This window comes from Eulemur rufifrons, chromosome 28 (genome assembly GCF_041146395.1).
Source record: "Eulemur rufifrons isolate Redbay chromosome 28, OSU_ERuf_1, whole genome shotgun sequence".
Classification (NCBI taxonomy): Eukaryota; Metazoa; Chordata; class Mammalia; order Primates; family Lemuridae; genus Eulemur; species Eulemur rufifrons.
The window spans coordinates 44,460,815-44,473,282 of NC_091010.1; the positions used below are offsets into that span (position 1 = coordinate 44,460,815).

At 42.3% G+C, this 12,468-nt stretch overlaps 1 protein-coding gene across 1 annotated transcript in view; it reads right to left on the reverse strand.

Annotated features, from left to right (window-relative positions):
* The window catches only part of PIK3AP1 (phosphoinositide-3-kinase adaptor protein 1), a 107,224-nt gene that overhangs the window by 51,047 nt on the left and 43,709 nt on the right, over positions 1-12,468 (reverse strand). The window contains exon 3 of the mRNA XM_069459980.1: positions 310-446. Within this exon, the coding sequence (XP_069316081.1) occupies positions 310-446 (137 nt within the window). The remainder of the gene's footprint in view (positions 1-309; positions 447-12,468) is intronic.

The window sequence follows — 12,468 nt, forward strand, 5'->3', positions numbered from 1 at the left end:
CTCTAACCCCAGGGTTGGCGTACGTGTCTGGAATGCTGGTCTCCCAGCTGCGTGCTCTGTGTTATCGATCCATAAAATGAAAGTCTTAGATTGACGACACACACATTCCTGGGCTCATCTCCCTCTGACTCAAAGGAGCTAGGTGCGTCCAGGGCCCAGGTGATGGGGTGCCCAGAGGAAACTCCAAGAAAAGCCTGCAATTATACTGAGGTGCAACGTGAGAACCCCACTCCTTTTACTGCAACAAAGGCATCCATTTGGAAAGCCCATGTCCTGACCTTGATCTACCAGGGCCCCAGGAGTGCCTACCCCACAGCGAACGCGGTCCGGCTGCACCACCATCAGGTTCCCAGGCGAAGTCTCCGGCGACAGGCTCTGCTGCTTTGAGTAGGGAACAGCCTTCTCGTCTTCAGGCTCGGTGTCGGTGACTGAGTCACAGCCAGAATCTACAGAATAGAGGACACTGCTAAATGGGAACAGAAGGAAGGAGAACTGGTAGACGTGTTCCACCCCATGAGAGCCCCAAACATTACCAAATAGGAAATGGCTCTACATGTCATACAAATACAGGCTGAAGGGGGTGACTCAGGAAATCATGAAAGAGGACCTAATGGGGAAAAGTCAGCCACCACGTAGGCCACAGGGTAGGATGACAGCGACAGGGTAAAGGTGGCAGGGGGAAGGCCAAAAGTCTGAGGCTGCAAGTCTAGTCTCAGCCAGCAGGCTTCTGGAAGCTTCACCTCCAGACTTCCTGCAGGGTTGCAGGGATGTGAGGAAGGGAGGCCCTTTCCCCTCATGTGGGGTCAAGAAGGGACTGTCCACTTAAAGGTCATCCTTGGAACAAGAGTAAAACCTGTGGTGTTCAGAAAGCCATTAGACCTCAGGGTCATGGCTAGACAATATGCCGCCTCTGGGAGCAGCAGTGAAAAGTAACCATTTTCAACAAAACTTAGGTCAGTCTAACTAGGTTCTAGATCAGTACCACAGCCAACACCTGTACCCCTGCACCGTGGGAAGATTAGAGCATGCGCAGATTCGGAGCTGAGAGCAGGGGTGTGCGAATGTGTGGGGCATGGTGCAGAATGAGATGATGCTGAGAACCTTCCAGAGCTCTAAGGCAGGGGCTCTTCACCAGGATCTGTTGATTAATAGGCCTGCCTCTGAGGTTGTGTGCAAGATTGTGTGCATTTGCCTATACCTTTCTGGAGATAGTTCAAAGCATTCATCAGATCCTCAGAGAGGGACAGGACCCCAAAATGGTTAAGAATGGTTAAGAGGAGAGAGAAGCTTCATTCAGTTCCTTTTTTGGGCTTGTTCTCATTCACTCCTAAACCACTTATAGAACCAGCCAAAGGTATTGGGCTCTTGAGGGGACATGAAGATGAATCAGACACCAACCCTGCCTTCAGAGAGCCCATGATCTAAAAGGGCAGGAGAGGTGAGAGGTGAGGGTTAGACTGGCTAAGTCCTGCAGGCTGGCCTCCCGGGGAGAAGGTGGCCTGTGCAGAACTTGTGGCAATTGTCCTGCCACAATAGAATGCTGAGGTGATATGCTCCTCAGAAAGCTGTAACTTCAGGCTTGTACCCTAGACCCCAGGTCATGCCAGGAAGAGGCTGTGCTCCCACAACCATGGAGGCTGAGGTGGGGGAGCAGGGATAGGGTACCACCACATCCTACTGCTGCTACTGAGGCATCAACCATTGCTCAGGCCAGGGGAGGGGCTGGGGCTTCCCCAGGGGTGCAGCTTAAAAGCCCCAGAGCCTCAGGTGGAGGTCCTGTCCCAGAGCCTGGTATCTGGCTCTGCTGAATGTCTATGGGCTGCCCTAGAGTACAACGGGCAACGAGGCACGTCCCCATCCTGCTCTTCTCTGCTCTGTGATTTCTCCCAAGACTCACCATTCCAGAGGCCTGTTTGAGTGCTGCCAGGTCTTCAAGGTTGTTTGTGCAACAGGCAGAATCTAGTGTTAAGAGGTGGAGCAAATGACCCTGGGAGCTCAAGCAGGGTGATATGTTTTCAGCTGGGCATGAGAGCCATTAGTCTCCTACATCTCTCCTTTCCTTTCCAATCCTACTGGCTCTCCCCTCACTCTGTGCTAATTATTCCCCTGCAAAAGCTAACACAGTAGGCTCCCACCTCCTTGCTCTTCTAGCCTGATTAACAGAAGGCTACCTTTTTCTTTGCTGGATCTGCCTTCCCCACGACTCTTTTCTCCTGGATTGGTGACTTCTAACACAGCCAGGGCCTATCACCATGGCACAGAATACATGTCACCCAAGCAACTCTCACCCAGCACAGGAGCCTATAAAGGAAAGAGCCAAAAAGATCAAGGACAATTCACACTCCTCTTCTAAATGATTATACCAGGTTTCAATTATTTATTATTAGATGCCTGGATGTCCCTTTTAAAAAAATTTGAGGAATCCCATCAACTTAAAACAGTCAGTAGGTTACTTAAAATGAAAAGGGATTCCCTGGAACTACTTCTTGCTCCAGAATTGTTTAGACACTATCCTGAGTGGCCACAGTGGCCCCAACTTTTGCCAATTACCTATTCTAATATATCACACAGGTATAACTTCTTTGGGTTGGACCCACAGTGCAGTCTGCCATTGCTTCAACAACAAAAAAACTTTTATTTCTCCTAAATTTCTGGCCAGTCTGCTAGCCAAAGAGTCAAGGCTCTAAAAAATATAATTAAGAAAAAAAAATGTAGAAAACATAAATAAGCCAAATGAGAAAGGAATGGTAACCACATATATGGAGGAGATTTTTAAGAAACACATGGAAATAAAAACTCTATGCTAAGAATTAACATTAAAGTGAGACCTCTGAGCTAACAAAATCTCAATGCAATTTTTATAGAAAAATATAAAGTATCCAAATTGCCTCAAAATACATAGAAAATCTGACTTAATCAATAACCATGGGGGGGGGGAAATTTCCTCAGTTTTCAAATAATATTTAGAGTAAAAACCACCTACTCCTCCTTGAATTGAATTTAAAATCTTATTTGGGACAATGTGCTTCCTTATAATATTAGTTTTTTTCCTACCAAGGAAAAGTCCATTTATAGAGGTATTATGTCCCCTAGCAAAGTTTTAAAAAATAATAAAGGGTAGTACTATTTTATATTAAAGTTATAAAAAACAGAATGGACAGAGAAATTGAATATAATACATAGCTCAAAAATAAAGCTTCATTACCATAAAAACTTAATATGTGATAAAGAAAGCATTAAAAACCAGTACAGATCTGCTCTGTGAAAGACATTCTCAGAGGCAAGCTACAGTCGGGAGAAAATGTTTGCAAAAGACATATCTGATAAAGAAGTTGTATCCAAAACATACAAAGAACTCTTAAAGCTCAACTATCAGAAAATGAACAATTAAGATACCTCACCAAAGAAGATATACAGGTGGCAAGTAAGCACATGAAAAAGATGGTCTACATCATATGTCATCAGAGAAATGCACATTAAAACAACAATGAGATAGTACTACACATCTATTAAAATGGCCAGGCCGGGCGCGGTGGCTCACGCCTGTAATCCTAGCACTCTGGGAGGCTGAGGTGGGCGGATCGTTTGAGCTCAGGAGTTCGAGACCAGCCTGAGCAAGAGCGAGACCCCATCTCTACTAAAAATAGAAAGAAATTATATGGACAGCTAAAAATATATATAGAAAAAAAATTAGCCGGGCATGGTGGTGCATGCCTGTAGTCCCAGCTACTCGGGAGGCTGAGACAGGAGGATCGCTTGAGCTCAGGAGTTTGAGGTTGCTGTGAGCTAGGTTGACGCCACGGCACTCACTCTAGCCTGGGCAACAGAGTGAGACTCTGTCTCAAAAAAAAAAAAATTAAAAAAAAAAAATAAAATGGCCAAAATCCAGAACACTGACAACACTGAATGCTGGCGAGGATGTGGAGCATCCGGAACTCTCATTCATTGCTGATGGGACTGCAAAATGGTACAGCCACTTTAGAAGAGAGATTTACAAAACTAAATATATGCTTACTATACAAACTAGCAATCTCACTCCTTGGTATTTACCCAAGGGAGTTGAAAACTTCCATCCACACAAAAACCTGCACACAAATGTTTATAACAGCTTTATTCGTAAACTGCCAAAACTTGAAAGCAACCAAGATGTCTTTCAGTAGGTGAATGGATAAAAAAGCTGTGGTACGTCCAGATAATGCAATGTTATACAGCACTAAAGAGAAATGAGCTATCAAGCCATGAAAAGCCAAGGAAGAAATTTAAAGACACATTACTAAGTGAAAGAAGTCAGTCTGAAAACACACTGCATATGCCAGGTGCAGTGGTGCGTGCCTGCAGTCCCAGCTACTCAGGAGGCTGAGGCAGGAGGAAGGCTTGAGCCCAGGAGTTTGAGGTTGCAGTGAGCTATGATGACGACATTGAACGACCCAGGGCAACACAGCAAGACGCTCAAAACAAAAACAAAAACACCACACTGTATGACTCCAACTACATGACATTCTGTAAAAGACGAAACTATGGATCAGAGGTTGCCAGTGGTTAGGAGGGAGGGTGGAATGAGTTGAGGCTTTTTAGGGCAGTGAAAATACTCTGTATGATACTATAACGGTGGATACATGTCATTATATTTAAAACATTTGTCCAAACCCATAGAATATACAACATTGGAGTGAACATAACCTATGGACTTTGGCTGATAATGATGTGTCAATGTAGATCCAGTAACTGTAAAACGTACCTCTGGTGCTGGATGTTGATGGTGGGGGAAGTTGTGTGTATGTAGGGGCAAGGGGCATATAGGAATTCTCTGTACTTTCCACTTGATTTTGCTGTGAACCTAAAACTGCTCTAAAAAATAAAGTCCATTAAAAAAAATAAATCAAGTCTATTAAAAAGTAAATCAATACAGAATAAAGGAAGTGGTTATAAGAAGGATGATTCAGCAGATGGTGCTGGAAAATATTAGCTACTGTGGACAGTGGAGAAGGGAGGGTACTGTTTACGTTCTTCATAACTCCAAAATGAAATTTAGATAGATTATGGATTTAAATGCAAAAAAACCCATATTTTAAAAGTTAAAAGATGAAAATATGGGTGAACGTTTAACATTGGTTTGAGGAAAGGTTGTTAATCAAACAACTGAAGAAATCACAATCTAAATGAGCAACAGACTTGATGATATGAATTTAAAACTTTAATCAACAAACTAAAAACAAAATCCAAACGTTTATAGTAGCATTATTCATAATAGCCAAAAGGTGGAAACAACCCAAATGCCCATCAACTGATGAATGGATAATATAAATATAAATAAATAAAATGTGGCATATCCACACCATGGAATATTATTCAGAAATAAAAAGAAATAAATTCCAAAACATGTTGTTCAGGATAAATAAATAATTTTTGTTTATTAATTAAATAAGATGAATGTTGAAAATATTATGCTAAGTGAAAGAACCCAGTCACAAAAGACTATATATTATATGATTCCAAATATATACTATGTCCATGATAGGAAAATCTACAGAGACAGAAAGTAGATTAGTGGTTGCTTTCATCTGGGGACACTGGCAGGATTGTGGGACAATAGCTAAAGGACATGGGATTTCTTTTTGAGGTGATGAAAATATTCTAAAATTGCTTGAGGTGATAGTTGTACAAATCTGTGAATACACTAAAAACCATTGAATTGTACACTTTAAATGGTGAAATTGTAGCATATGTGAATTATACCTCAATAAATCTGTTACCAAAAAAAAAGAAAAACCCAAAAATAACAACCAATGGCAAATCATAAACTGGTTAAAAATTTGAAATAAATATGACAAGGAGCCAATCTCCTAAAAATATGAAGAGGTTATAGAAATCTCTTTAAAAACACCCAAAGCCCAATAAGTAGACAATTCACAAAAGAAAGACTATAAATCACCTCCCCACTCAAAAGAAAGAAAATATCATTCATCTGCACTAGTCATCACGGAAATTCAAATACAAATAACACACTGTATTCCTGTCTTACTCTTTCAAATTAGAAAATGTTTAAAGTACACTTGGTGACTGTTTGGAGGTGACCGGGGGACAGGCACCCCCTCGATGCTGAGGGAAGTATAAAGTGCACACCCTTTCTGGAAAGCCATGTGTCCATACTCAGAGAAAGAGGAAGCCTTTAAAATGTTCACACCTGTTACCACATAATTCTACTTCCAGAAGTTTCTCTTAAGGAGAAAATAAGTGTCCAAAAATGCAGAGAAAGATACTGAACCAAGATGTCTTGGCATTAGTGAAAAAACTGAAAACAGCCTGTCTGAAAGAATATTAAAAACATTCTTTTCAAAGAGTTTTAAGTGACGTGGGTAAAGCTTATGGCATGTGAAGCAAAACAGCAGGTTATAAAATTATATCTCATGCTGCAGGGTTTCAATTATATAAAAATGCATCTTAAAAGGTTAGAAGAAAATGTGTGGCTGGTTTCTGCATGCCTCTTCTTCCTTCTCTCTCCTTCTACCATTTTATGTATTTTAGGATTTTCCACAGTGAGATAGCATTACTTTGATAATGGGGGTGGGTAATGGGAAAAGTAGCAACTGAATCTATCGGCTAATAATCTGCCCAAGGGCCAGCTTGACACAAATGAGATTGATTCTGACAGTGCAGCGCTTGGCAGACAGTCCCCAGCGCTCAGACAGGCTGTGGAAAAGAAACAATTTCTTCCAGTAGGTCCATTCCTTTAGTCACCTTGGATAGTCAGGGCAGCTCGCTCATTTCGGGAAGTCAGGCAGGATGTCATTCATTCTGCAGAGTTATTCTGGTGGCACTGACTGACGAGCCACAGCCGCGGCTTCCACAGTGCACTGCAGAGAAGGCCAGCATCTCGATGGGGCCAGGCCAATTACTTCGGCAGATTAAAAGTTTCCCCTGAAGGAAATGCCAACTCAGACATACTCACCGCTAAAACCCACCTGATGGAGTGGGTTGTTCCCAAACTTTCCCCCTTGGACGTGGAGATCCCTCTTCAACCATTATTATTATTGAAGATAATACCACCTTTGCTGTCCTGAGACTCAAATAATGAATGAGTGAAATCACTCTGAAAACCCCACGGATCCTCTCCAATGTGAGGCATTATGAAGATGCCGTTAGCACTGCTTTAGAATGCAACAATATCCTCTCAGCTATTACAAAGTCTAGAGAAACTCTGGAGAAATTATAGAAAAATATTCTTTGTGCATCCTGTTCCCCAAAGTCTCATCTATAAAGGAGTCATGTGGCAAATACTCTTTGAATTTAGTGGCAGGAAAAGTCTGTCTCTTCAGAGAACTTGCCTGCTTTATCTTATTATTAGACAATAACAATGAGCTAACATTGGTATGTTTCACATATTGCCCTTGCTGCCAGGCAGCTCAGTGACAAATTTGGTTCTTAATCTCTTTCACACTCTTGTCCAGGTCCTTGGTCTTGCCTATTTCTCTTTTTTATATAGTGTTTAATTTTGGAGGCTGCCTCAAATACTGTGGGCATCCAGTCGGTATGTGAATCACTGTTTCTCAAACGGGTGTTTGCCAAAAGTTCTCAGACATATTCCCTATGAGAATTTGTGTTTGGGCTCTTCATTTAGATGATGATGCCTTTGTAACGGGATGCAAGAACATTTCAGATTATCCGAATGACTACATCATAATTGAGTCCTGCCATAGGATTTTGGTGCCTGTGTTTGTGTTTGCAATCACTTTGCAACTAGGTCATGCTATCCTAAATGTTGGAGGCTAATGAGGACAGAAGAGAGGAGGCAGGATGATATGCAAATGAGGCATTTGTGCCAACTGAACACAAGATTCCCCTGTATACTACTTTAAATAGAGAAACGTGGTGGGAGATCCAAGTCCCGAAATAACACAGGGGAGACGCAGAGAGCCTCCCGACGGAATCAGTGAGTACCCCAGCCTCCGTGCAGTGTTCATGATGCCACCTCAACAAGCCAGCACCGTTTATGACCAAAAAAATGTCATCAATTTGCCTTTTATTTATTTGACGCCTGTATTTGTATCTTGTTCATTTGTTTTGCTTTCAGAGTTGAGAAAGGACAATAAAGATAAGGAGTTAAAGATGTTTATGCCTATTAAATGACATCAAAATAATTAATCTGTCAACACTAAAGGTTCATCATAATTTTTCCCATAGGAGGGAGCCTATATGCTAGAATTTTAAATGTAATCAGTATACGTATGCACTCAGACCCATACTTAAGCCATATGGAGAAGCTCACACTAGGTAAGAAGGCCAGTGACTCATTATTATTACCAATAATGATAACCATAAATGTTACCACTTACTGAATATTGTGGTGACTGCTCAATGGTCTTAATCTCATTCAGTCCTCCCAACAACCCTGTAAAATAGGAATCAATATTCTATTCCCATTTTATAGATAAAAATACTGTGCCCAGAACGAATGCAATAACTGAGCCAAGGTCATGCAGCCAGCACGGCAGTAGAGCTAGCATTCTCCCCCAGGTGTCTCTGCCCTGCCTCCTTTCTGGATGTGGTCCAGGGCAGCAGAAGGCAGTGTCACTTGCTATTCCTGGTCTGGGTTTGTGACTCTGCAGCTCACGAGACACAACTTGGGCTTTTGCTGTCACTGACACCTGTTGGTGCAGCCAATGCTGGCTTGGTTACGTATGCTGTGACCTGCTATCAGGGCAAACGGGCACATTCCAAGAATGAGGTTTAAGTCAACAGACATTTAATGCCAATTGGACTAGCCATGGTCCTGAGTGCCCCACTGGCCTCTGACCCAAGGATGCACACTCTTATTTTCCAGTTAAATTTTCATACCACAATGCCACTGCCTCTTTTTGCTGCGTAACATCTGGTATTTCGTCAGCACTCTGGAAGGGGCAGGGTGAAGAATGGAGTCTGCTCTTCTTGGAGAGTTTTTTTCAGAGTAAGCAAGCTAAGGTAATGCTAAGCCATGGGAAACATAAAACCAAGTATGGTTCTTAAAAACAACCAAGACAGCTATTTGTTCAGCAGTTGCAATATGCCAGGGGCCATGTAAAACACAACATAGATGATTCAATTTTGTCACAGCTAGGAGACTGGTAAGATTCTGCCCATTTCACAGATGAAATCGAAGTGGGTTGTCCAAGCTACACAGTGCATGCATGCTGTAAGGCAATTTAACCCCCAAATCCACACTCTCTTCCATCTGCCAGGGTTTCCCATGCTGTAAGCCATGCACCCTGGTGGTGCAGGGATGATTCTAAAGTGTACAGCAGACATTCAAGGACACTGAGCCACATATTAAGAAAGCAGTCCCCTCCCAAATCTTTCAATTCCACTTATACCCCCCTCCCAAAAAACAAAAGACTTCACCTGGTAGGAAGATGCCTTTAACACAGGTTTAACATGGGTACCTCCCTTTGCTCCATAGAGGGAACAAGGCCTTACGCTCACAGGCCTCTGTAGGCATCCATAGCTCAAAGAAATTAATACCAATGTCTGCTTTTTATTAGCTATGTTTCAATAGTTACCTTCACTCTATATCAAGAGATACTGGTTTTTCATTTACAGTGGCAAAGTTTCCTTTTAAAATAAATTTACTTAAAAAACTGAATTGACTTAAAATATTAAGTTAATAGCACAGTGGAAAAGTTTTGAGAGTAGATAGTGGTGACATGAATGCAATTAATGTCACTGAAGTGCATACTTAAAATTGGTTAAAATGACAAAACTATGTTATACATATTTTACCACAATTTTTTAAAATTAACATCAAATACCAAAAACCACTGAATCATACACTTTAAATGGATGAATTGTAATGGCAGATGAACGATATCTCAATAAAGCTGTTTAAGAAAATTATAGTTCTATGGTACAAAGGTAAGCCAAAAACAATGTTGGTGGTTCTCAAAAGACTGAAATCTGGGAAAACTGCATTATGCTATACTGCTTCCATTTTGCTAAACTAAATTTATTTTTTAAAATGTTTAAATAAGATAATGTGAAGGCAGAGAGGCCTGTAGCATAACCGTGGTGCGTGGCTTTCTCCAAGTTTTGGATGACAAGGAAAAAGAAAGTGGACAGAGAAGGAAATTGAGGCGATAAATTACAACTGAGAATGAAGAGCTTGCCACCAATCTAGTCAAAAGCGGAATGAAACAGAAAATAGCTACGGGCCAGTCAGGGGAACACGTGTCTCTGTGTCGGACTGAAGTGTAATAGGAGTGGATCATCAGTCCGTGTCCAAGACTTCCAGGGTGGCTGATGAAAGAAAGAGTGAAGAATATTTAAAGGTTTCTTAGAAGAATGCAGAAACGAGTAGCCATGCAACCTAAATATTGGGGTCCACAAAGACAGGGCTGCGTTGACATCCCAGGTCTGGGACCCAGATTGAACTATCCCTTGACATCGCTCAGATGGAGCAGGAATATAGAGTTTTGCCTGAGGTGTGGAGAAACTTCTGGAGGCTTTTCCACTTGGGATGAGATTTCTCAGCTGTAGGGACCAGCTGAATTGGGAAGATGAGGTTCCACATGAAAAAGCTGAGAGAACTATGTGATACCTTATCATCGAGCACCAACCGCTATGACAAGACTATAAACATAACTAAATTGAGTGAGTTAAATGTTTCTAAGTGTTTAGAAAAGTGCTGGCACACAAAGAATGTAACAGAAGTTTAGAGAAGTTAAGAAAAACTTCCCGAGGGGTGAAGAAGACAAGCTTAGTTCCCTGTAGTCAAATAGCATTCGGATGCCGAACTTACCCTTCTGTGAAAAAGGTTTGATATTTCCTATTCAGATTAATAAAATAATTCATTGCCTATTCTTTTATTCCTTCAAAAAACAGTCATTGTCTATCGATGAATAACAAATACTCAAAGCCCCGGCTTGCCAAGAAACGCAAGGGCAAGAACATGTCTGTCCTCGCTGGTATTGGGGAGACCACGTACGAGAGTTGGAAGGACTTTCCCACATGGGCAAAGCGTGACTCAAGCCACAAGGCATGAGAGCAAGGGGTGTGTGTTGGCTACAGGAAGCAACGTGGGGGTACCTTCAGTATCTACCGGGGGGAGGGCTGCATGAGAGGGAGGGAGCTCGGGTGTCTGAGGGAACCCTAAATGCCTTGCAAAGAAGTTTGGTCTGTATCATGGAGACCTGTCAGCAAAAAGGTATTCAGGAGAAAAGGAAATTCTGTAAACTATAGACTGAAAACGCAGTTTTATTTTTTCTTAAGTTGGACGTTTTCTTTGCTTGGTTTTAAAATAATCCCAGACACTCGAGCAGAATGTATATCAGCTCTTTTGTAAAGTCTGGTCAGAACTGAGAAGTGTTGTGGCTGCCCACCCCTTCCCACCCTGAGCGAGCACTGCCTTCAGATGTATGAAGTAACACAAACTAGTGGCTAACACCATGTTACCAAGCCAACAACCTGCTCTCTCTGCTTCCAGGAACAAGTAAGATGCTATAATAAACCCAATGTCTGAAAGTGTACCATAAGCATGGCTTACAAAACGCCTAGGAGATGATTCTGAAGTAGACTATAAACACTGTATTGATTTTGTTTACACTGGCTATCAGCTTAGAAGTTCAGTGCCATGGCTATTGTTGTGTCCCTGAAAAGCACAAAAGGAAATCTGAAGCCTGGACTTGTGTCCAAATTTCAAATGTATGAACCACAATGAAGGAGCCTTTGCTCTACTACAAATATACTTGAGTTCGCAGGGTGAGAGGTGAGAGGCTTGCAGTGGTGGGACTCAGATCATGAGTTTCAATAACGCCCTGCGTGCCCCCCAGCTTCCTGGCAAACACCAAGACTGCTTTTTCGTTTTAGTCATCACCACGGGTCTTTCTTTCTCCTTGTTCACCCACCTTGGTTAATAGGCATTGTATTTCCTGTCCAATTAACCCCTTTCACTTAACAAAGCTCCCAACAGAGAGTGACAAGTACACCCAATCTCCAAGTCACCAGCTACCCCAAAGTCACACACAGTCATCAGACTGATGGTAAGAGGGTCAGTGGAATGCCGGGTTCTTACTCACCGGATGTCTTACTGGCATTAAAGCCAAGGGAGAGAGGTGGTAACTATTACTTGGAGGTGTTAGTGTGAGTTAGTTAAAGTGACATCAATCCTTGTCCTCATCACCTTCATCATCATCATCCTCATGATGCCAAAAAGATAAGGCAAAGTCCTATGGACACATCCCCAACTCAGACTTTAAATAAATTCATGGTGGCCACTCTGTCTCCCTGGAAACAAGGAGAAAGGAGTAGAAAGCAGGAAGGAAGAATGAATCCACTCCTCCCACAATCCAGTGCTACTGACTGGAACGCAGGCTGGCTCACCTGTGACATCCAACCTGCTTTGCCATCCAGGTGTTCTGTGCCAGCTGCAGATTCCTGAGGCTGCCTGGTCTCACTACACATCGGTGGATCTACCGTACATCAACCCAAGTCTTCTCCAGC